This window comes from Sminthopsis crassicaudata, chromosome 3 (assembly GCF_048593235.1).
Source record: "Sminthopsis crassicaudata isolate SCR6 chromosome 3, ASM4859323v1, whole genome shotgun sequence".
Classification (NCBI taxonomy): Eukaryota; Metazoa; Chordata; class Mammalia; order Dasyuromorphia; family Dasyuridae; genus Sminthopsis; species Sminthopsis crassicaudata.
In genome coordinates this window covers 328,049,956-328,076,235 of record NC_133619.1, presented here as the reverse complement: position 1 = coordinate 328,076,235, position 26,280 = coordinate 328,049,956, and the positions used below count along the sequence as shown (strand labels likewise).

The 26,280-nt window shown below is 35.6% G+C and overlaps 1 protein-coding gene across 2 annotated transcripts in view; it reads right to left on the bottom strand.

Moving 5' to 3' along the window:
* The window catches only part of LOC141561551 (uncharacterized), a 41,598-nt gene extending 15,744 nt beyond the window's left edge, over positions 1-25,854 (bottom strand). For both annotated transcript variants that reach the window (XR_012488081.1, XM_074301337.1), the window contains exons 1-2: positions 25,512-25,854; positions 1,209-1,286 (exon numbers count right to left, since the gene is read on the bottom strand). Coding sequence is in view for 1 of the 2 variants with exons in the window: in XM_074301337.1 (XP_074157438.1) it covers positions 1,209-1,286; positions 25,512-25,760 (327 nt within the window). In the remaining variant the exon portion in view is untranslated. The remainder of the gene's footprint in view (positions 1-1,208; positions 1,287-25,511) is intronic.
* Between the last annotated feature and the right edge of the window lie 426 nt (positions 25,855-26,280).

Genomic DNA, 26,280 nt, shown 5'->3' with positions numbered 1-26,280 from the left:
CAAAAGCCATACCTAAGGTTTTGTTTTGGTTTGGTTTTTTGAGTCTGAGTATCACAATTTTGTTCAAGCTGAAAGAGTAGCTCCTCCTGGACAGATCCCACAATGATCAGCGTCATTTAAGTTGTGTTTAAAGTTTTGGGGGGTTATTCCATGGTTAGAGAAGAACTGGTCAGAATCTGACTCTCTTTGGGATCAAGACCCTCAAGATGTAAGCCCAGTCTTCTCTGAGGTCTTCCCTAGACTATAGAAGGAAGCATGAGATGGCAGCAGATTTTTATTTCTTCTGCTACATTAACTAGTTAATGTAGTTAAGATCTATACAAGGCATTCCTAGAGAACTTAAAATACCCAAATGCCCATTATACTTATTAAATTTGCCTGTTGCAACCTTGTGGGACTATGGACAGAGTTTGCTTTCACCTCTCATCTGAAATATCCAAGCAATTCATAAGAATCAGATCTTGTGGTCAGCCAGGGTATGATTATCTTTACTCATCTCTGAAACTAAAGAGCTCTCTAATTTAACCTCATGTTGCTCCTGAATTAACGGGGACAGAAAAATGATTTTTGCAATCTCTGATTGTTGTATTGTGCTCAGAAAATAAAGAAGAAAAAGAGGATTCTCAGCAATTGGGAAGTTTAGGAACTTTGAACCACAGACTATATACAGATCTCTTCAGATATCTTTCAGGTAGGACACAGAGGGGGACAAGAATGCATCTTCATGGCCCTCAGTTAAACAATCTTCAGAAGACAGTTCTAACTATTGGAAACAAAAAAAAAAAAAAAAAAAGGCCTTTGCCATATCTTTCCAGAAGACTTATGTCCTTCACCAAGGAGGGCTAGGACCCATGTCCAGTATCATGAGAGATGGTCCAATATAACAAAAGTCTACTCCTCGTAATTTCATGCCTTTATATATACCATTCTTCCTCACGCTACACCTTTTTTTTTCATTTAGTGTTTTTTTCCTTCATTTCATTTCTCAGTGTTTCTTACCCCAGGGTTCATGAACTTTAAAACATTATTTTTTGATATTCTATTTCAACATAATTGTTTTCCTTTGTAATTCCTTGTATTTTGTTTTAAACATTTAAAAATATTTTGAGAAGAGATCATAACTCCATCAGAATGCCAAAAGAGTACACAATACAAAAAAAGGTCAAAAACTTATGTCCATATTTTTCTCTGACTGTTGAACTCCCTACCTTCATTTTTTGCTTTTCTTCTCTCTTTTGTTTCCTTTGGCTTCTTCCTCCTTTTCTAGTTCCTCTTTGTTGTTTATCCTGCAGATGAGAGATTTATGCAAATGGACATTCTCATTCCTGATGTGAATCTCTTCCTTGCCAGTTCATCCTAGAGGGTCACCCTTCCTCAAGCTTCTCCTCACCTCAATCTAGACTCCATTCAGCTGTCAAACTGATGATCTTAAAGTACAGATGAGATCATGCCCCATCACTCCTTCACTACCCTTCAAGAACCTTTCTAGATCCTATTACTTCCTGGGGATTCAATATAAAATCCTGTTTGGCATTTAAGCTGCCTTTCATAATTTGTCTTCTTCCTACTGTTTCAGTCTTCTTATAGTTTATTCATATTCAACTACCATATAGATCTAGTGGCACAATTATTCTTGCCCTTGTATCTCCTGACTGCATTTTCTTTGGGTGCCCCCCATAATCTGAATATTTTCCCTCCTTATCTCTGCCTCCTGGCTTTCCTGGCTTCCTTCAAGTTTCAGCTAAAATTTCACTTTCCACAAAATATTTTCAATCCCCTTTAGTACTTTTGCTCTGAGATTATCTCCAATTTATCCTGCTTGTATCCTGTTTGTACAAAAGTATTTGCATAATTATCACTCCCTTAGACTGTGATCTCCTTAAGATGAGTTTTATATTATTTTGTTTTGCCTTTTTTTTTTGTACACCCAGCACTTGATACAGTGTCTAACACAAGCAAGCACTTAAATGTTTGTTGATGACTTCACTTGATCCTCTATATCCTTGTCTACTTTCTCTCATCCCTATTACTCTTTTTCCCTTTATCATCTTTTTCTATTCCTTAACTGTCCCATAGTGTGAAATTTAAGTATATTTTATTACCACATTCATTTTTTCTTTCTTAAAGTATTTTATTTTTTTAAAATACATGTAAAGATAGTTTTCAAAGTTTTGTAAGACTTTATGTTCCGGGGGCAGCTAGGTGGCACATTGCATAGAGCACCAGCCCTGAATTCACGAGGACCCGTGTTCAAATCTGATCTCAGACACTTAACACTTACTGTGTGACCCTGGGCAAGTCACTTAACCCCAGCCTCAGGGGGGAAAAAAAAGACTTTATGTTCCAAATTTTTCTCCCTCCCGTTATCTCCCCCCTCCCCAATCTAAGTTAAACTTGTTCAATCCTTTTAATTTCCACATTTGTCATGTTATATCACATTCATTTTAAATAATCAATTAAACTTTCATGCTTCCTGTCATTTTTATTTTTAAGTGTGTTGGGTATATGTTTTATATTTTCTTTTCACTAATTAAAAAATGGAGGTACTTTTTACTTGCATATGAAGCATGACATATTTTTCCCCTGTGAGTCAATGGCCTTTGATAGAGAAGGAATTCCTATTTCAGAGTTAGAAAAGTTTTAATGACATTGGAGAATAAATTTATTATACCCTCTTAAAGCATTATTTTTTCCTTTTTTATATCCACTAAAAAACAATATTAATGATAAGGTCTTCCGGCATCTCATCAAGTATGCTTTGGGGATCCTCTCCCCGCAGATACAATAAGATGTTGGTGGGGAGCTAATGTGCAGATATAATATATAGATGGTTTGGGGCAAATAAGAAGGCATTTCCTTAGGTTACTAGTTTTTAACTTGATAAGCCCTAGAGAATGAAGCTAAACAAGCAATACCACCTGAGTATTCCCTGTAGTGTTGCAAATTTGTGGAAAGAGAAAAACTCAAAACACTTCAGGAGCTATATACAGACAAAGCAGAATGTCCTTTCCCTGGATGTGAAACATAACACTGAAACTAAGTGTAAGAGCTAGACAATCAAAGTAACAATTGTTAGAAATGGTTTCATTTAGAACGTGGGACACTAAGCACAATTTTTTAAAAAGTATTTTTAAAAGTATTTAAAATGTCAATAAATAAATAAAAGAAAAAATAAAAGCCATCTGGCACACCAAGAGGAGTCAAAGATGGTGAGAAAACTAAATTACACACAAAGAATAAAGTGAGTCATGAAAATTAATAAATGTATTTCATAGAAGACTAAATTTTTTCTTTATCACAGGTGAAAAAATTGATTACAGAAAGGAATATGATTATTATACAATTCTACAATACATGGGAAATTGAAGAAATCACATATAAAGAATACAAAATAGAGTAGGAAAGAGAATGTCAATAATGACCATGCATATTGCAAGTAGGCTATGTATCCTTGTAAAGGCTGTAAGAAATTAGGCCTGTATAAAGATCTAAGTGGAAAGCATTAAAATGGACAATGCCTCTCATCCTCCAAACTAATAAAACATTCCCTCTGAACATGCTGCTGCTTACCTGTGTCGCAACTGGTCCCTCTGCATAACCAGGTGAATCCACTGAAATGGACGATGTCTGGCTTAGGAAAAAGGGTGTGTCCCAGATCAAAGTGGGAAGGGCAGAGGATAGAGTAATGACAGTCTCCAGTGAAGGAGTTTAATGAGATGAATATAATGCACCTACTAAGACATGTTTATGACTTTATATTTTAAACTACAGTGATATGGAATAAATACAATTGATTGGCAAGTATTCACTGCATGCCTACCTACCATGTTCAACCTGGTCAGCTCATTCTACTACAATGGTTGAGTTTCCAAAAACTTGTTTTCTATGTGAGTCCCAAGGAGAGACTGAAAAAAAATCTTTACCAAATGGTTCTAGAAGAGATTATTCTATCAATCAATTTGTATACAATTATTATATACTTACTATTTAATAATGTTCCCAATAGGCTCGTCTATACAATATAAGCACAAGGATCAATGGCAAGAATCTGACTTAGTCCAGTCCCCTAGTTCCTAGAGAAGGCTTACTCTTATGGCAAAATTCAGAGAAGAATAGGTGCTGACAGAAAAGTAACTTCAATACATATATATATATATATATATATATATATATATATATATATATATATATATATATATGTATGTATATATATATGTATGTATGTATATGTATATGTATGTATATGTATGTATGTATATGTATATATATGTATATACATATACATATATATATGCATGTGTGTATATGTGTGTACATACATACATATTTTTTTGCCTTATGTATCTTCATGTAACTCTAGATGGAGATGGTCTAGTTGACTTCCAAGAAGATGGAACCAAGAGAACATTGTACACAGTATCAATACAACTATGTGATGATCAATTGTGAAGAAGTTGGGTCTTTTCAATAATGAGGTGATTCAAGGTAACTTGATAGACATGGGATAGAAAATGCCATCCACATCCAGAGAGAGAACTAAAAGACTGGATATAGATCAAAGCATAGTATTTTCATCTTTTTTTGTTGTTATTTGTTTACTTTTTTTTCTCATTTTTTTCTCTTTTGGCTTGATTTTTCTTGCACAACATGACAAACATGGAAATATGTTTAAAAGAATTGCATGTTACCTATAACAGATTAATTGCTATCTGGGCAGGGGGAGAGGTAAGGGAGGGAGGGAAAAAATTTGGAACACAAAGTTTTACAAAAATGAATGTTAAAACTATCTTTACATTTATTTGAAAAAAAATACTATTAAAAACTGAAAAAAATAAGTTTATAAAAAGCAGGCACAGGAAATGAGCAAACAAAAGAACCCTGAAGCAAAGAATATTGTAAGTCAAGTTAATCAAAGACCAAAACATCAGAAGTAAAGAAAATATAAAGGGAAATAAAACTTGTTATCTCGAAATGTATGATATATTTCAGGAACATACAGTATAATGAACCCTGCCGAGAAAAAACATGATAAGAGATAAGAGAACCTGGAACAGCTTAACTATTTAAAAAAGACTCAAGCTAAAATAACAAGATTTGTTCAAAAGAACAAAAGGTCAAAAAATATCAAAGGAGTTAATGAAAAAATATGAAGGAAAGAGGTTTAGCAATACCAGATATTAAACTGTATTATTTTTTCTTCAGTCAATTAGTTGTGTTTGACTTTTTGTGACCCCATTTAGGGTTTTCTTGGCAAAGATACTGGAGTGGTTTGCTGTTTCTTTCTTCAGCTCATTTTACAGATAAGGAGACTGAGGCAAATAGGGCTAAATGATTAGTCCAGTATCACAAAATTAGGAAGTGTTTTGAATTCAGGTCCTCCTGATTCCAGGACCAGCACTTTATTCTCTGTGCCATGTAGCTTTCCCTAAACAGGTTTATGAGGCAGTAGTTAGAAAATCTATCTAGTAAGATTGATTAAAAAATAGAAAAGTGGATCAGTGGATCAGAGTAGACATACAATACATAGTAGTAAATGATTATAGTAACTTTGTGTTTGTCAAATGTAAACATTTAAGCTTTTGGGATAAGAATTCACTATTTGGTTAAAAAATTTTGTTGAGAAAACTGGAAAGCAAGTCTGGAAGGAATTGGGTGTAGACTAACTTCTGGTACAACTTATCAATCAATATGGATACATGACCTAGATATCAAAGGAGACATTATAAGCAAATTAGAAGTATATGGATCATAATATCAGATTTATTAATAGGAGAAGAATTTATGAATAAGCAAGAGATAGAAAGCATTATAAATTATAAAATGGACATGGATAATTTTGATTACATCAAATTTAAAAGTTTTTTTTAATAAATAAGAGGTTTGTATAAATAAAATTGTCACAGAAGGAAAGCAGAAAGTGCATGGGGGAAGAATTTATAGTTTCTCAGATAAAGGTCTCATATCTTAAATATAGGAAGAACTTTGTAAAATTTATGAGAATAAATTGATAAATTGATAAATAAGCAAAGGTGAAAGGATAAAAACAGGCAGTTTTTAAAATTACATCAAAGCTATATATGTATATGAAAAAAGCACTAAATCATTTTTAGAGAAATGCAAATTCAAACAACTTTGAGATATCATCTTACACCTATCAGACTAATTAAAATAATAGAAGAGGAAAATGACAAATGTTGTAGGGGATGTGGAAAAATCAGGACACTAATTCACTATTGGTAGAACTATGAACTGATACAATCATTTTGGAGAATAATCTGGAATTATGCTGATTATAAAATTGTTTGTATCCTTTGACCCAGCAATATCATTCATTACTAGGTATCTTTCCCAGAGTAATCAGGGGAAAGGAAAGAATATATACATACATACACACACATACACATATATACATTTGTATGTATGTGTATAGGGGTGTATATATCAAATGATGGTTTTCTCTATTGTGGGATGGGAAAGCAGAGAGGGAGACAGTTCAGAATTTAACAAAAAAATTTTAAAACTAAAACAACTACAAAAAATCTCAATCTATTACTTTATGATACCAAAAAATATCAAGCAAAAATAATGAAAATCTTATCAACATGAAGAACATTACAGAAAACCTAAAAATACCAATATGGAATCATGGAAATTGGACCAATTAAATTTGCAGATAAGACAATTGAAATAGAAAAATAAACAGAAAATAACCCAGTTAGAGATTTGGAAATCACATAGCTGCAAATGATTAATCTAGAGGCTGAGCCAAGATGTAGCAATTTCAGGGTTACAGAGATTCCAGAAAATTCAAAAAAGCAAAAAAGAATATGATCATTATATTAAAGGAAATAATTAAATGAGGAGTTTAAAAAGTACTTTTGAGTAACATTTGGCAAATAAAAACAGTCCTTAGAACCCCCAAGGAAAAATTTAATTCCAGTTCTCCCACAAAGATTATTATTAAATTGCAAAACTACAATGTCTGTATTTGTATATATACATACACACATATCACATATATCTATACATGTGCATACATTTATATATCAGTATAGTAATGTATAGATATATTAATATATTAGGATACATAACTTCCCTTTACATATTGTACAGTCCAGGCAAACTGCCTCTCTTGATATTCTATACACACATCATTACTGGATTTCACACACTGTATACTCCAGGCTTTGAGAGCATTTAGATAGATTCTTCTCTCTCCTCTGCTTCTCAGGATCCTTATATTACTTCAAAACCAAACTCAACGAGTTTCCTATAGAAGTCTCTTTCTAGTATCTCCAGCTGCTAGAATCTTCTTCCAAACTACCTTGTATTAAATCTATATGTGTATATATGTATACACACATGGACACATGCATATAATAATACATGAATGTGTATATACACGAGCATACATCTATATATGTATACATACATAGCTATGTATGTACATTTTTGCATGTGAACATAAATCTGTAAGTATATGTCCACATATGTATGTATATACATAGATTTATATATTCACATATACAAACATAGATCTTTATATATGTATATATATACATATATATGTGTGTATGTGTGTGTGTGTTTTATACATGTATATTAGCAGGAGGATCAGTTGGCTATTCTCTAGAACATAGGAAGTCATGCATCATAGTAAGACTAAGATTTTGTGAAAGACTTTAGGTGCCAAACAAGATTTTGTTTTTAATTTTACACCTAATGGGAAGCCACTATAGTTTATTGAGCAGAGGAATGATATGATCAGAGTTATGTTTTAGGAATATCACCCTAGCAACTGTATGAAGGATGGGTTGGGGGAAAAACCTTGAGATAGGAAAAATAATCAAAAGTTAATTGCAGTAATCCAAGTAAAAAGTGAAGACCTTAATTTATGTAAATACAGAAGATGTTCTATAATAAAAGTGTATGGGCAGCAGGTATGTATGGGCAAGTTTACCAGATTAAAATGAAATTAGGAAACATTTATCAAAATAAATATACAAAAGAACATAGATAATGATGTGATTGATGTAGCAAATGTAGGTTTGTAGGTGATCAAATAAGCACCAAAATGTTGGGGTTTGGTCATTTGAAGAATTCATAATGACCATTCTCTTCAGCAAAAGGTAGGTTTATTTAGAAGAGGAGGTTACAGACAAAATGAAGAGATACAATAGAAATAGAGTTGGGAGAGCACATAGCAAGAAAAGGGGTTTTAATAATTAATAATGGAAAATACATGCTCCCTAGTGAAATTCACAATTAGCTAAAAGGAAGAAATATTTCAAGAGGTTGGAGCATGCTTTTATCTGACAGACTAAATATTAAAAGGGATTTATCACCTTTAAAGAGTTAATTAGCTATAAGGAGACAGACACCAGAAGGCATAATGGGAGATGAGAGGAGAAAAACCATGTGGCATGGGGGAGGAGTGAGGAGAAAAACACAAGGCAGAGTGTCATGGCAGACTGTCCCAAAGGTGTTTAGCAAAGATGGCATGGTCCATAGGCAGATTTGTAGAGAAATTTAACCTCAAGGGCATGACTGGGATTTCTTGGCTGGGCACAGCAAGATGGGGCTGCCCATGACCTCTATAGAGAATAGACCTCAGAGGTTTGACATAACCTGAATTTCTGACTAGGGACCTCCCCACAGGGTGGGACCATGCAGCTAAACTAATCTCTATCAGAGCCTTCTCTTTGTCTGCTCCAGGGAACAATTCCTTCAATGCTCCATTTTCTCCCTGCCAATTACACCCAGCTACCAAGAACCTCATCTTTTCCACACTATGTAATTTGTTAAAGAAACCTTTTGAAAAATGAGTTTGGGGTCCCTAAACAGAAGGGGGTCTAGCAGACCAACACAGAAATTTTAGAGGCCAAATCCTGGGACACTAGTTAAATAGTATCCAGAAACTAGGGATGTAATGCAGTGGAAGTGTTATAGAGATGAACTGAAGCCAAAGTTTGGTGACACCCCAGGGGTGCAAAGTTGGTTACTGCGGCACAATAGCAGAAATTAGCACACAGTTTGCACCTTACTGGGGGCCCACTCAGACACTGTGTAGTATTTTGCTTAGATTCATTCACCCCAACAATTAATTTCCCTTCAAATAAATGCAGCCTAAAGTCCTTTGAGGTATGAGGTAATGATCTCATCTTCTAAGCTGTTTCCTTCTGGGAATAGGCACAAATCATCCCATAGGGTCTCATTTTGGAGAGGTGCTGAGCTTGAAAGATAGGACAGGAGTTGATTGAAGATCCAGTGAATTGATCAGCTTCCTGAAATTGATCAATACTGATGTTTAGTGATTATTATTTGAAGGTGAATTGACCAAAGCCTAGAAGGAAACAGAGCAGAGATTAGGGACAGAAAATGACTGGGTGAGATCTCTAGTTGGAGATATTTTTATTAGGGTTTCCAGAAATGTTTAGAAAAGGCTCATCTTACAGCCTGCAGTTTGGCCAAAAGGTTGAGAGAGAAGACTTAGATGTAGAGCCCTCCTCATTCTCTACCATTCAGACTTCTGCAAATATCTTGCTTCTTTTAAGAGAGACAGCACTCAATTGATAAAGAAAGCAAAAAAGTAAAAATTAAAAGGTGAGGGGGGTTAGGTGGATTCTTTAGGTGGATTCTCCAGAGATCTGTTTCTCTAAACTCCCATTATAACCTTTTAATAAAAATCCCACTTAAAAAGAAAAGGCCCACTTAAGGTTTCAATGACTGTTATAAGTGGGGTGCCATGGTAGGGTGCCAAGCAAAGAGAGTAGTCAAGATCCCCATGAAGGAGATTGCTTTGGGGATCTGAAGTTAAATATAATTTTCAGAAAGGAGGATTCCACCAGACTACCAGAGGTATCCAATCCTTCCTTAACAGGTATCTGAGAATAATCCCCTGTCAAAAACATGGATTGGAAGAGGCCAATAGAGATTGTCCAGCATGTTTTTTTTTTTTTTAATGGTTTCATTGGTTTGGTCTATGCATATCAAATAAGTTATTTATAAGAAAATACGTTTGTGCCTTAGTGTGACACACAGGACAAATAGATGTTATTCTAAATTAGCTTAAATTTATTTTTTGCATGTATATAATACAGAGTACTCCATAAATTACAGCTTTCAAAAAGACTTCATTAAAAGGCTCTATTCTAAGTCACATTGCATGAGAATTGCAGCTAGGTCTCAAAAACAGTTGTATCAATAGCTAAATATCCTTACATTTTGTTTTGTTTAACAAATATCTATTTGTTGGCATCAAGAGACCAAGTAATAGAGGATATATAGAAGAATGCTTAAATATTGCGTTCAATCTAGTAAGAAAGAATGAGATGTGTACTTATCACAATGGTGGTACAAGGGTGATAAGGTGAACTCCTAATTTTGTGAATCTTCAAAGGATCTGGACATAAAAGAAGAGGATATTGCCATTTCTACTCAGCTCCCCTTACAGAATATGAAAGCAAAGTATCCTGAATGGGAACCTGTCCTGATAACTCAGTTACGATCTTTGGTGCAATCTAGTTATTGACAACTTCGGTGTCATTCTAGCAAAGTGTATATCCGTAAGTAAAGGACCAGAATTTATGTCCACCTTCATTGGAAGCACCCCAATCTAATAAACAAAATCTGATGTACAAATAAAATAATATAATTAATTGAACTGAATAAAGTTAGTGTTCTAAATTCAAAGGATAGAGAGATGATTTTCCTTAATTTTTTTGTTTATTTTTGATTTCTGGTTTTGGGTTTTTTATTAAACCTTTTTATTTTCAAAACATATGCATGCATAATTTTCTAGCTTTACCCTTGCAAAACCTTGCATTACAGTTTTTTCCCTCCCTTCCCTCATCCCCTCCCCCAGACAGCACGTAATCCAATATATATTAAACATGTGCAATTTTTCTATACTTATTTCCACAAATATCATGTTGCACAAGAAAAATCAAATCAAAAAGGAAAAAATGAGAAAAAACAAAATGAAAGCAAACAACAACAAAAAGAGTGAAAATAATATGTTGTGATACACACTTAGTTACCACAGTGCTCTCTCTGGTTGCAGATGGCTCTATTTATCATAAAACCACTGGAACTGGCACAAATCATCTCATTGTTGAAGAGAGCCATGTCCACCAGAATGGATTATCATATAATTTTATTGTTGCTGTGTACAATGCTCTCCTGGTTCTGCTCATTTCACTTAGCATCAGTTCATTTAAGTTTCTCTAGGCCTCTTTGAAATCATCCTGCTGATAATTTCTTATAGAACAACAATATTCCATAATATTCATATACCATAACTTATTGTCCAACTGATGAGCATCCACTCATTTCATCACTAGAAATCTCCTAGAAATTAGAGAAGTCACAGGTCTGGGACAAAAGAATAAATTAATAGCTCATGCAAAAAATCAATTTACTAAACCACAAAGAATTTATGAGTAAGTTTATAAAGGCGGAACATGTATATATAAGATCTGTGAACTACACAGCAATTAAAACCTGATGTAAAAAAATTACATTATAAGTAATATATATATGTCTATATGGAAACTAAAAACCAAATAAAGCCTACACAAAAGGAAAATTTTAATACAAAATTCTCAATTCTAATGTACATAGCAACCCATTACTTTAAATATAATTCAAATATTACTCAGAGTATTAGTATCATCAAAATGTATTCAAGAGACAAATTTATTTTAATGTAGCAAGAGATTGTCACTCTCCTAAGAGTCATAGTATCTGCCATCCTCACTCTTTTCTTCAAGAAGCAACCTAATTTGTATAGTTTATATTACTTATTTCAGTTGCTCCAAAGAATGATATGTGATAGAAAAGCAAATGGAAAGAGAATATGTTTCTAACTTTTAAACATACTGGAATCTTTCTTATATATGGGCAAATGTTTAGTAAACTAGTTACCTGACATTAGCTTCTGAAAACAAATGGCAGAATTGCAGATAACATGAGATCCAATCTGATTGTTAATGAGAGCTGTAGGAAATCAAGTTGTAGAGCATATTAGATAAAAGATAAAAGAACCACTGCTTGTTCCAAACTCAGAGTTACAGGAAGCAGAGTTATGAGAACAGTTAGAGGGAGCAGCAATGGGAAACGTGAAGCTTATTGGTTGCAGGAACTAAGAAATAAAAGAAATAAGCAACATATATATGGAGGGTAGGCAGAACAACAAACCCCAACTTCTTCTTGATGAAGCCCTATCAAGGATGATGTAAGACCCTGAAGCTACACAGGTATCTGGGAGAAGCTTGCTCATTGACTTATATCATTACTTTCAATGGACACAGAGGTAAGTTCAATCTGTTTCTATAAACTAGTAAATATCAAATATTCAAGGAACGATTCATTCCAATATTGCATAAACTATTTTCAAAAACTTAAAGATTCTCTATATGACACAAATATAGTCTTGAGGAAACACAACACAGAGAAAGAAAACTAGAAACTAATATTTCTGGTGATTACTGATATAATTTTTTTCAATAAAAAGAACATCTCAAAAAGATTATGCAATGACTATGCTGAATTTTATATCAGGAAGACAAAAATATGGGTTTCAAAATCAAGAAAACTATGAGCACAATGTTCAGTAATTTTTCAATCATGTCCAACTTTTCTTTTTGGGTTTCCTTGGAAAAGATCCTGGAGTAGTCTGCCATTTTCTTCTCCAGCTCATTTTACAGATGAGGAAATGCAGCCAAACAGGATTAAGTGACTTGTGCAGGGCCACACAACTAGAAAGTGTCTGAGGCTGGATTTGAACACAAGAAGTTGAGTCTTTCTGACTCTGAACCTGGCACCCTACCCACTGAGCCATGTATCTGCCCATCACTATACTAGAGTACATTAAATTTATATAACCATCTTACTTAAAAGAAAATTAAATTTTACATCTTTAAGATAACCATTTTTTCAACATTAAGGCAAAAGAGATTATAGAAACTAATATGTTAAAATAACTACATAAGTATTAAATGTATCACAAGATACATATAATTCAGATCACACTCTCAACAATATACTCAATAATTACTTTTGTTACTTATAGGAAAATGGATGTGCTAAGGCAACTGACAAGTCTAGATCTCAGGCTTCCATGTTACTAGTACATGCAAGAAATTCTGCTCACTGCTTGACTGTTGGTCCTCACTCTTCAGAAATAAATGTTTTTTTTTTTCTTTCTTCTACTTTCCTTTTTCTTTCCTCTCTTCTCTTCCCTCTTCTCCTCTCTTCTCTTTTTAACTTAGCCTTTAAAGGCTTTTTTCAATTAACTACCATCTCTAAAAGAGCTTTTAGAAAGTATTAGCTTTTAATGTGAATAACAATTCTCTTTAAGCCAGACAACTATCAAGTTCATCAAATTATTTAGTTCTAGGAAATACAGAAGATTTGAACTCATGCATTCCTGACAGCCAGTCCTAGAGTTAGGAATGCATGAATTCAAATTCAGTCTCTACACTTAATAGCTATGTGACTGGGTGAGGCATTTAACTGTTGCCTCAGTTTCCTCATCTGTAAAATGAGAAGAAAATGGCAAATTACTCCAAAATCTTTGCCAAAGAAAACCCCAAATGGAATTCCAAAGAGTTGCACATATACAAATCAGTCAGTGCTCTTGACCAATGATGTCAATTCCTTGTAGCCAATCAGGAATGACTCAGCTGAAGACTTCTCTGATAACTGCTTCCGTTAACTGTAGCTACAACTGCTACAATTGTATTTGCTTAGCCCCTGCTGGATCTTTTAACTCCTATTAAGTTCTCCTTCCCAAGTGATGTTTTCTCCATGAACTGTCTTGTTCATTTCCCATCAATCAGAAGCTTAAATGAGAACTTCCAGACTCACAATGATTCATCTTTGGGCTTTCAATTTTTTTTTTCTTTTCAAATTTACCCATTTAAATAGTCCCTTCTAAATTGTACCCTTCCCTCCTACAATTTACAAAAGTTCTCATTTTCTCAATTTAGCCTTCTTTAGTAATTAAATCATTATGTGCAAATTAGCTGAGGCACTCAGCATGCCCTGCTTTAAACTTCTCAACAAGGTCTTTGATCTCTTTGACATCCTTGAAATGGTATTACTTAAAAACCAAATTTTGCAAAGTTTTTTCAATAAATAAAAGGTCTTTTCTCTGACTCTTATAATATTAAATCATTCCTTCACAAGTGAATCACTGTTCCACAGTGTTTAAAAAAAAGATATGCCCTAGATGATTTTCCTACCAAAACTGTCCAAAATCCTATTTTAAAGAACATATTTTTAGAAGTTTGTATTAAAACAAATTCTTTTCCCACTCATACTGGATATCCAACTTCATCCACAGTAGCAGCAAAATTTTACATTTCCAATAAATTAATATAACTCTTTTATAATATAAAACATTTTCTTTTTCAGCATTAATAGCATCATGTGAAAAAGACTTTAAAAGAGATAACCAAAAAGTAAACCAAGTTTAGCTCCAGGTGAATAGATGAAGGGTGCCAAAGCCATCTAGAATTGCTTCCTGAGATCCAATTATTAAATTTTTTGTATGAGCATTTATATCTCAAAAAATAGCAAACAAATCAGAGTTTGATTTATTGTTTTGTTGATTGACTAGACTGAAGTAAGTGATGGAAAAATATTAATAACAAGATTAAACTTTAAAATGTGTCCTGCATGCTTTTTAAAAAACATAGTTGTTTGATATATTGGTCAGCCTGCCATCTTGGGGAAGGGGTCAGGGGAAGGAGGGGAAAAGTTGGAACAAAAGATTTTGCAATTGAAAAATTACCCATGCATTTATCTTGTAAATAAAAAGCTATAATAAAAAAACACAGTTATTTGTTACACTTTTACTAACAACCCTGCAGACATGATTTAGATGTAAAAGGTCACCAACAAAAAATTAGAGGATCAGGGAAGAAGTTATCTGTCCTAACTATGGGTAGAAAAAGAATTCATTCTTAAGGGAGGGAGAAAATTAGAGAAAATAAATATTTTTGATTACATAAAATTTAAAAGTTTTTGCATGAATCATATCAAAGTAGTTAAAATTGAAGGGAAACCATAAACTGGAGGAAAACCTTTGTAGCAGGTTTTTTATTTTAATTCTAAGATATACCAAAAAGTAAAATTAATTTGAATTTATAGGAATGAGGGTCATTTTTCAACTGAAAGAAGTTTAAAGGATATGAATTGGGAACGTTCAAGGAAGGAAATCCAAGCTATCAATAATAACCTTATAAAATGCTTCATATTAATAAACAGAGAAATGAAAATTAAAACAGCTCTGAATTTCTATTTCATGCCCACCAGTTTGGCAAAATTGATAAAAAGGGAAAATGACAAATATTACAGGTGTATAGACCCTTTTAAGACATCTTACTGCATTGTTAATGAAGCTGTGAATTACTCCACCCAGTCTGAAAAGCAATTTGGAACTCTGCTCCCAAAATCAATAAACTCTGTAAACTCTTTGACTCAGAGATACCATTCCTAGCCCTATACTATCAAAGGTAAGGTAATCTAGTTGCTTGGTTTTATAGTCAATGAAATTGAGCCCACAAAAATCAAGTGACTAGTCCAAGGTCACACAGGTGTTACATTGCAAAGACAAAAATCAATGCCTTTTCTTTAAATCATCATGCCTCCTAAAAATATATGAAAAATGCTTGATGTATCTTAAGAGAGAGAGAGAACATATTAGAACTTTATCCATTTCTTTTTTTGGGAAAGGGAAAGGAGGGGAGTCAATAGGGGTTAAGTGACTAGCACAGGGTCACATAGCTAATAAGTGTTAAGTGTCTGAAACCAAATTTGAACTCAGATCTTCCTACCGGCAACACCAGTACTTTATCCACTGTGTCGCTTAGGTGCCACCTCACTACCTTTTGTTCCAGGGATAAAAGTATCCGTTGTATGTGTCTGCCTAATGAGGTTGTATTTGTGCTTTTTGATTTAACCCTAAAGCTCACATCCAGTATTTTGTCTAACCCAGAGGGTCCAAATCCTGCGTCTGCATTTTTCAAAGAATTCTGCCATTAGCAAGAAGAATTATTGAAACAAATAAATTCAAGAGAAATAAAAGGTACAAAGGAGAAGAAGGCCTTTGTACCTTTTATTTCTCTTGAATTTATTGGTGGCAGGAGCAATTATGCATCACTCCAAAGCAAAGCAGTCATTAAGCATCAGTGAAGTAGTAGGGCAACTATCAGGGCAATGAAGTACCAGGGTTCTATTTCAGGGTATGGGTTCTAGGAGAGAATACATATTGAACTTCCTCACCTTCCCATCAAGAGAGGAACATCCTGACAAGAATATAATTTGAAAGAAATATGAAGGGAGAAACAATAAAGTCTTTTAGAATTATATAACTTCAGTTCTGGAAGGATCCCTCAAGATCATCTAGCACTTATAAAACATCTATGATGGGCAAATCCAACATGGCAGAGAAAAATCAGGCTTGAGCTCTCTTCAGCTTCCCTAGGAAAGAACATAAAACAAGTTTCTGAACAGATTCTGGAGAGACAGAATTTACAAAGAGATGGAATGAAACAATTTTCCAGCTCTACATAGCTTGGAAGACTTTCAGGAAAGGTCAGTCTCACTTGAGTGAAAGGGGCATGTGACCCAACAGAACAGTGTCCAAGTAAGCCAGCTGACGGGTCTTAGTCAAGTGTTAACTGTAAGTGTTAACTGCCTCTTCCATTCAATTCAGCTCTCTTCAGCTTCCCTAGTAAAGAACATAAAACAAGTTTCTGAACAGATTCTGGAGTTCCATTCATGAGTTCCACTCATCTCCCCTCTTCAGTCTGGACCCCATTGGAGAAGGCCAGCTCTACGCCCCTTGTCAGTCTGAAGAAATTAAAGATGAGACCTTCGTCCCTTTGCCACAAATGAATCTCAAGCACACTTCCCTTCTCATTCCCTTTATTGCATCTTTGTACTTTTTTTTTACTCTAAGCCTATGTTTTAAATGTGGATATATTTTTATATTTTTAAATCAAAGCTGGTTTCATGAGCAGTCCCCGCTAAACAGAAAGGGGAATATGTTAGAGGCTTTCCTTCTGAGAATTACCATGTATGCCATGTCAGCTGGTAGAGTGGACCCAGGAGGTAAAAAGAGCCTTGGACTCTGAGGCAGGAGGTTGTGTCTTAACAGGTGTTAGATCTTTTTTTAAGACACAGCACTAACTCCAGCTATCTCCCTTCTGTAGATCCACATACACAGTGCTGAGTGGGCTAGGCACAGGGTAATCCCAGAAGAGAGTAAATATAAATGGCCAGTTTTGCCACAGGCATGAGAAGGATGTGGAGAGAAGCAGAGAGAGGCAGAGATGTAGAGAGATTCAGGGAAGCAGAGAAGGAGACACAGAGACATAAATACACTTGCTCTTGCTTCCTGCAAACCCCTGCTGAGATTACCAATAAAGAAAGGCTATTTGGCACCTTAACATCGGCTTGTCTTCATGTGTTTCCAGGGAAGATTGGTATGTGTGGCCCTGGCAATTTGTAGCCTTGAAGTGGGAGGTTACAAATGCCGACATATGAAATCTCAAAAGGGGATATGAATTGGTCTCAAGCCAAAATAATGATCCAGCCAAATAATGAGCCTTCTTGGAAGAGCTCATAAAGTATCTTAAAATTCAAATAAGAAAAAAAGGCAAAAAAGAAAAATTGGAGAAAAATGAGAATTATTGTTGACGTGAATGGAATAAACTGAGTGAAAACCTCTCATAAGAATGTGGCCTCAACCTATACCCTAATTATAACTTGAAACTTGGCAATGACAAGTTGTGCTATAGCCAAAAGTCACAGGTGTTCCCTTATCTTAGAAAAAAACAGCATTAAGTTCCTAATATGGTAAAGAATGTGTCATGGGCTAGCATTCTGTGTCTCTGGGTAGAATTTTAGTTAGTCTCTCAGTAGACTTTTTAGTCTCTAGGTAGATTTCCATGTTTTAGAGTTAAGCCTGGACTTCCCAACCAATACAAGAAAAGGTCAGAAGGGGGTGGGGGCTTCAACATTAAGGGCTTTATAATTCTGGATTTTGCAGCTTGTGCTTTGCAGTCCTATACGGACACTACTGTTCTTAGGAGCTGTCCTTTTTCCCCAAGATTATAATAAATCCTTTTTACTTTTTACCTTAAGAGTCTAATTTTAATTTGGGTAAGGGTCACTGTCCCACACAGTAACAGGACGCAGTCAAACTCTCCCCATACATCACAATGATAAGGTTACAGGAGTGATACCACATAAGTATATTGGAATTATGGGCTGGTTTCTTGAGTCATCTCAAAAAATATATATAGGTATAGACCTCCAAATCAAGGGGGAAAGATTTTATTAAGCTCCTATGAAAAGGCTAAATTCAAGAGAAGTTAGCAAGAAAGGGAGTTTAGCAATTAACAAGGGGAAAGACAAGTTCCCTAGTGTAACTCACAATTAATTAGGAGGAAGATGCTATTAAAGAGAAGAGGTCATGAGGTAAGATTACATTATTGACTAGTGGGCTTAATTTCTAAAGAAGTTTAGTGAGGATCTACAGTATGAGCAGATCTTTTATAGTGGAATATAACCTTGGAGGTTTGACATCATAACTTGATTTTTTGATTGGATATAGTAAAGGTAGAGATTATAGAGACCTCTACCTGGAATGAGAATGCAATCAAAAATCCATTTCGACAAAAGGCTAACTTAAGAGCAATAGTCCCACTTAAGTCTGAGATGATTCAGTGCTTTTCCCATTTGCCTAAGGGAATACTATATAATTCTAACAATGCTTTAAACTTTTTCTGCTAATGCCCACTTGGATATTGAGGATTTCATCAGTATGCAAGCGAGAGTCAACAGCTTGGAAAAGAAAGACAAAAATTGACTGAAGAAAACTCCATTAAAAGTAGAATTAACCAAATGGAAAAGGTACAAAAGCTAACTGAAGAAAATTGTACATTAAAAACTAGAATTGGGCAAATGGAAGCTAATGACCCCATGAGACAACAAGAATCTGTCAAACAAACTAAAAAGAATGATAAATAGAAGAAAATACAAACCATCTCATAAGAAAACAACTGATTTGGAAAAGAGATAAAGGAGAGGCAAGTTAAGAATTATTGGAGTATCTAAACCATAATCAAAAAAGAGCCTGAACAGCATCTTTGAAGAAATCATCAAAGAAATGACAAATGTTAGAAGTGACATGGGGAAACTGGGACACTAATACATTGTTGGTAGAGTTGTGAACTGATCCAATCACTCCTGAGAGCAATTTGGAACTATGCCCCAAGGACTAACAAACTGTGCATACCCTTTGATCCAGCAGTGTCTCTGCTGGCTCTGTATTCCAAAGAGATCATAAAAAAGGAAAAGAACCCATGTGCAAAAATGTTTGTAGCAGCCCTTTTTGTGTTAGCAAGAAACTGGAAAATGAGTAGATACTCATCAGTTGAGGGATGGTTGAACAAGTTATGGTATATGAATGTTATGGAATATTATTGTTCTTTAAGAAATAATGAGCAGGATGATTTCAGAAAATCCTGGAGAAACTTAAAATAAATTAATGCTAAGTGAAATAAATAGAACCAAAAACAACCAACAAAGAAAACTGCCCTGATATATTAGAAACTAGAGGGTACAATAGTCATTGAATGACTCCACCAATCATCTCTTGAAAAAGATCAGACATGGAAAACTCCAAGAAATAAGGTAGTTAAATTTCAGAACTCTAAGGTCAAGGAGAAAATACTATAAGCTGCCAGAAAAAAAAATTAAGTACTGAGGAGGCACAGATAACCCATTATTGTTCTTCAATAATCTTCCTCTTTCCTGCAGCTTACAATGCTATCCCTGACATTTCACAGTCACAGCTACTTAAAGCAATAACCTTTAAATTTTTTTATCACACACATTTTAATATTTTTATATATTTGGGTATAAATATATCTATCTGTATATATATATAATGTATACATTTGCTTACTTGCATTATATGCATATACTAACTATGTACATATACTCATGCTAACAATTGTGTATATAAAATCTACAGAATAATGACAGGTATGATTTATACAGTGCCTTCAAGCTTTCAAAGTACTTTATATTGTCTTATTTAATTTTTACAACTACAACATTAGGTAAGTGCTATCATTCCATTTTATGATGAAAAATCTGAGGTTGAGAGAATATAAGTGATTTGAGTAGGGTCACAGAGCTAGCAATATCTATGGCAGGATTTAAACTCAGACCTTCCCATCTCCAATTATATCACGTGTGTGTGTGTGTGTGTGTGTGTGTGTGTGTGTGTGAGAGAGAGAGAGAGAGAGAGAGAGAGAGAGAGAGAGAGAGAGAGAGAGAGAGAGAGAGAGAGAGAGAGAGAGAAAGAGAGAGAGAGAGAAAGGAACTAAAAAGATTAAAATGAAGATGAAATAATATTTGAGTCTAAAGAAAATAAGGAGCCACTGCAGTTTATTGATTGGTTAAGTAACATAGTCAGACCATCACTTTGATAAAATAATTTTAGTGGTTGTAGGGAAGATAATGTGCCAAGTATTGTGTTAAATGCTGGGGATACAAAAAGGGGCAAAAGATGGTTCCTTCCCTCAAAGAACCTGTAATCTAATGAGACATTACAGATACATGTGTGTATGGATGTATGTGTACATACATGTATATGTAGATATATACACATGTACAGTTACATTCATCATTTTTAAAGAGTTTAAGTGATACCCCGGTGATGTAATGATGCATGAAATGGTTTTAAGTGAAGCACAGCTGTACAGCATCATCAACCTTACTCTCTCTCTCCCAGAGTCATTGAAATGCAGTGCTGGGGGAAACTCTTAAGTGTTCCATAACACCTGCTTCAGCCCCCTTCGAGGCAGTTGGAACAAATTGTTCCCATCCAGCCATTCTGAAGGGGAAGTCTTCAAATGCTTGAGGTAGATATCCTCCTAATTCACTAATGGGAACCTGGTATAGTTCATCTGCAGAAGGTTTTACCAGGGTGTGGCTGAGGTGCATGCTACAGTTTCTTGGAACCACAGGTGAGACTGGGTAATAAGTAGATACCAAAGGTGGACGAGCAGCCCTAAAAAGGGCTTGGCAAGCCCTTGCACCAGAAGTGCTACTACATCCACCCCTCCCATACACACTCTATCTACCCTCCAACACATATCTTACTCCCCCACCCCCACAGAAAACAAATACAAGGTGGTTTGGGCATGGGACATTCTAGCAGTTTGGGAGATCAGGAAAGGAGATAGCAATTGAGCAAGGTCTTGAAGAAAACAAAGGATTTCAAGAGGCAAAGCTTTTAAGGGAAACCGTTTCAGGCATGGGAGACAGTTAAGGCAAAAGACTAGAGGTGGGAGATAGAAGGAAGTTCTTATGTATGAAAAAGCAAGCATGTCAATGTGACTGGATTGTGCCACTTGTGGAGCAGCATAAAGCTAAGAAAATTGGAAAAGTAAGAAGGAATTTGATTATGAAGAGCTTTAAATATCCAACAGGAGTTATATTCAATTCTTAAGGAAATAGAGTCTCTGGAGTTCAAGTAACAATGGTAACATGATGACACTTTAAGAAAATCACTTTGGTTGTTGAGTGGAAGATGGGGAAAAAAGACAAGAAACTTGAGGCTGAGAGAACAAACAGGATGCTATTGCAGTAGTCTAATACAGATTTTATAAGGGCAACTAGAGTAAACTTGAAAAGGATAGTTAAAGTTATGTTTCAAATGATTTAAAAGGCCAAATAGAGAAGTCTGTATTTATCAAAGAGTGAAATAAATGCATTTTTTCCCCTCAAGGATTTAATCAAGAGATGTAAGGGAGTTATAGGAGATTACTGAGTAAGGGAGGGTCATGCTTAAATCTTTACTTTAGGAATATCATATTAGTAGCTATATCAAAGATGGATTGAAGACAAAAGGAAGCCTCTGGTGGCAGGGTGATTAGTTAGAAAGGCTACTGCAGTAGTCTGGAATGTTTAAATCCCAGTTTTTTAAACTAGGTTCTCAACTCCATATGGGATCTTACAACTGAATGTGGAAGATGCAAAATTATGATTTATTGTCAGCAAATATTTGATTTGTATTCCTATATACCCAGGGCATGCAAAAAATTTTTGGATGAAAAAGGGTCGCTTGTTTCAAGTTTAAGAAGACCTGGTTTAAACTATGATGATGGTTGTGTGAGTGAAGACAAGGAAACAGATGTGAGAAATTTTGAGATTAAGACTGAAGACGTTTTAATATTTTATTAAATATATGGGATGAGGAAAGGGGAGGATTTGAGGAATACTCCAAAGATGTGGAATACAGCTTTCATAGAAACATGTAATAAATAAAAGAGATTTGCAAAGTGTGATTTCAGATCCAAAGGAGAGAGGAGAATATCACTGAAGGCTTTCTAGAGGAGGTGGCATTAGAGTTGAACTTTAAAGGAGAGGTTTTCAGCAGTGGAATAATGGGAAGACCGACCTTTGAGGCACAGCAAGAGCAAAATTGTAGAGACATGAGAGCACAAGGCCTTGTGATGGTTTGAGGTGGGTTATTTTCCTGTTTGATAAGAGCATGGAATGTATGGGAAGAGAAATACCATGCTAAAAGACTATGTCACAATTTAAGGAACTATAAAGTGCTAGGCACTGGGCTAGGAAATAATTTCTGCTATCAAAAAGCTGGGATGATTCTATCAGTGCTTTTTTCCCCATTTATCTAAGGGAATACTATGTAATTCTAACAGTGCTTTTTTGAACTTTCCTTTAGGGCAGGTGGGTGAAAAAGCTGTGATCAAGCACCGAGAGATTTCTTTTTCATGTGGTAGCCAAAAAATGATCTCATTGAACATAATAGGAGCTGGTTTGATATTGGGGACCACAGCCAACTAGATTTTATTGCATTTTTTATCCAGTGTGATCTGACAAGCAGCATCTCTCCCATGATTATAATTCTAACAGAGGACACAGCAATCAATAATCATTGGCTGGAACAATTGGTCTAAAGTCAAGAAGACTCATCTTCCTGAGTTCAAATCTAGCCTCAGGAAATTACTAGCTCTGTGTCCCCAGACAAGTCACTCAACCTTGTTTGCCTCAATTTCTTTGTCTGTAAAAATGAGGTGCAGAAGAAAATAGCAACACATCTCAGTATGTTTGCCAAGAAAATACCAAAATGGGCTCATGAAGAGTCAGGCACAACTCAAACAATGAATTAACAAGAAACAATGAAAGGAATGGGTTCAGAGAATCCTAAGTTAGTAAAGAAATTGCACAAAATGAAGTGATCAAAACAGGAAAACAATTTATATATAAAAGTGCATTTCTAAGTTTTGACAAATAATGAAGGCAGTTAAAATAAATTGATTAGCATTTTTAAACCATAAATCATTAGGTATAAACATTAACAAAGACTTACAAAGTTTTTATTTCCCATTTCTTAAATAAATGAGGAAATTTAGTGCTGACAAAGAAGAATAATATTTTACAATTTTTAAGTGAGTTTGGAAACACAAGAGCTATTCAAGGAAGCCCCTTTTCATGTCAGTGTTTATACAGAAGGCATTTGGTTGGTTGATTGATTTTTTTGAGGCAATGAGGTTAAGATAACTTGCCCAGAGTCACACAATTAGTAAGTGTCTGAGTCTGGATTTTTTTCTAATGCTAATCTATTTATTTTATATACCTTCAGTACTTGTCAAAACAGTGAAATAAATGCATTTTCCCTTCAAGGATTTAATCAACTTTTAATCAATGAAGAAATATTAAATCAATAATTCTGAATCCAATTTCAAATAAAGGAAATGCCATTTCCAGATGAGACAAGATTTTAATATTGAAACAATGTGTGCTTTAAAAAATCATATCTATGGTCTCTTTATGGTAGGAAAGAAAGCACAACTATGTGATATGGGAACCAAATGATATGATTTAGGAGAGCAATTTCTCAGGCATGGAATGTTGAGGCAGCAAATGTGGGGATTCAGTGATGTGAGGGACTCACAAAGGCCATTCTCTTTGGCAAAAGATGGTTTTATTTAGAAGAGATTACAGACAAAATGAAGAGATACAGTAAACTTCAGGAGTGGTAAGTATGAAATAGAGTTGGGAGAGGATATGTTAGCAAGGAAAGGGGTTTTAATAATTAACAATGGGAAAAACAAGTTCCCTAGTGGAATTCATAATTAATCGGGAGAAAGGGAGCACCCTATAAGATTGAAATATGCTGTTAGCTGACAGCCTAAATCCTAAAAGAGATTTAACGCGATGGCGGAAAGGAGAATAACAGGAGACATACCGCATGAGGAAGGACTTAGAGGAAAGACACTAAGAGGCAGAGCGCCATGGTGAGCTATAAGCCAAACCGTTTCGGCAAGGATGGTGTGAACCACAGAGAGTTTTATAGGGGAAATTTAACCTTAGGAATTTGGCATAAATCAGATTTCTGATTGAGCGTAGCAAGGCAGGCTGCCCAGGACCTCCGCAGAGGGTAAGACTCTGCGGCTAAACTGATACTCATCAGTGCCCTCCTTGCCTGCCCTAGGGAGCAATTCCATCAATACTCCAGTCCCTCTCTGGCAACTCACCTCATTACTCAGAACCTCATCACAGCTAAAGTAATTTCACCTAATCTAATCACTTAAATTCAAGTACCCTTGGGGTACTCAGAGAGGTTACTTGGGGTCACAGAGTTAGCAAGTATTACATTTAATTCTACTTCTTTTTGATGGAGAGTTCTCTATCCATTCGGCTTCTTAAATATTATTTTACTACATAGCCTTGTATTGATTTTTAAGTAGCACACACTGCTTTATTAAGGCAAACCATCCCTTTTCCTCTTTTTGTCCAAAGGGGCTCGTTGACTCTTTGAAATCTCTTGGATGCCTCTGGATGGATGAGCCATACAAGATATGGAACAATTCTTTTAACTCCCTCCAGCTTCTCCCTATCAGGCTTGCCTTTTTAACATCTTCGTTCTTCCTCATATGGTATGAGAGCATGTCATAAGAATTCAAATTGAAGATGCCCAAAGGACAACAGAGAGAAGTATAACGTAAGCAGGCTGCAAACACTTACAAAAAATTAGTTTTTAAAAAAAGGAATTTCGAAGAAGCAGCCTAGAGGATAGTAGAAAAATCAAAGACTCTCCCCCCTCATGGGTCAATTGGCTCCTATGCAAAGTCAAAGGAATTATGGGAACATCTTGTCCCAAATCCGGTGTTAATTTGTTCCAGACCCCTGGGTGCAGCAACCCCTAGGTTTAGGTGACCTTTCTCTAGAGGAGGAAGAAAACCTAGCTCAGTTCTTTAGGGACTATGAGGGGGTACCTGTCTTAAAGCCTGTGAGAGCATAATTGTAAGACAATATTACCTAAAATAATGTTATAGAGATTGTTATAAAAAGTCAACCTGAAGAAATCAAATCAGACAGGGGTAATAGAGATTTTGCGAGTTCACATTATGGGAACGAATGAGCACTTTTCTTTTGGGGAGCAGACTTTTTACCGTTCCGGGGCTTGGAGAAGTGGGGCGGGGTCTAGGGAGCAACGTCCGGAGCGGTAAGAAAGAAGTAAGAGTCGGGAGAGTAGAAGTTAGCAAGGACAGTCTGCCCCACAGGTAGTCTGGGGAAACGGAGTTCCCATCGAGTTTACCCCAAAGGTTGTAGGGACCGTCGTTAAACGCGCTAACGCAGTCTCGAGAAAATCCGAGACCTCCCAGCCCCGAGACAGTGGAAGCTGAATGAGAGTGCATCATTTTATGCGAACGGGGCAGTCTGGGGAACCGAAGGAGCGGGACTAGTTCGGGATTAGTTCACATCACCTGGATAAGCAGGCCCTCCACTATATAGGAGTGAGGTTGGGAAAGACGTAATATATCATCGGAAGCTCGTTAGTGGCAGTTCCAATGCATTCTCCCTGGCTGGGCACGGAGACTGGCTCTGGACATAAGCCGCCACAACGAAGGGCTTAGGTGAAACACTACTGGCAGAACTCCGTGGGCCGCTAGGTGGCGCAGCGGATAGAAACTGGCCCGGCGTCGGAGTTCGAATCCGACCTCGGATACTTAGTAACTGAACCTGGGTAAGTCACTTAACCTCACTGCCCAGCCAGGATACAAAAACAAAAGCAAAAACAGCAAAAGCCCTCAGAGGGTCAAAGACCTTAGTGTGACGTCAGAGGGTGAGAGGTGTGAACGCTTCGGACACGGCCTTGCGGGATTGCACAAGCGCCTCCGAGGTGTTTACTTAAGGGCCGGATTAAGGTCTCGCACTGCA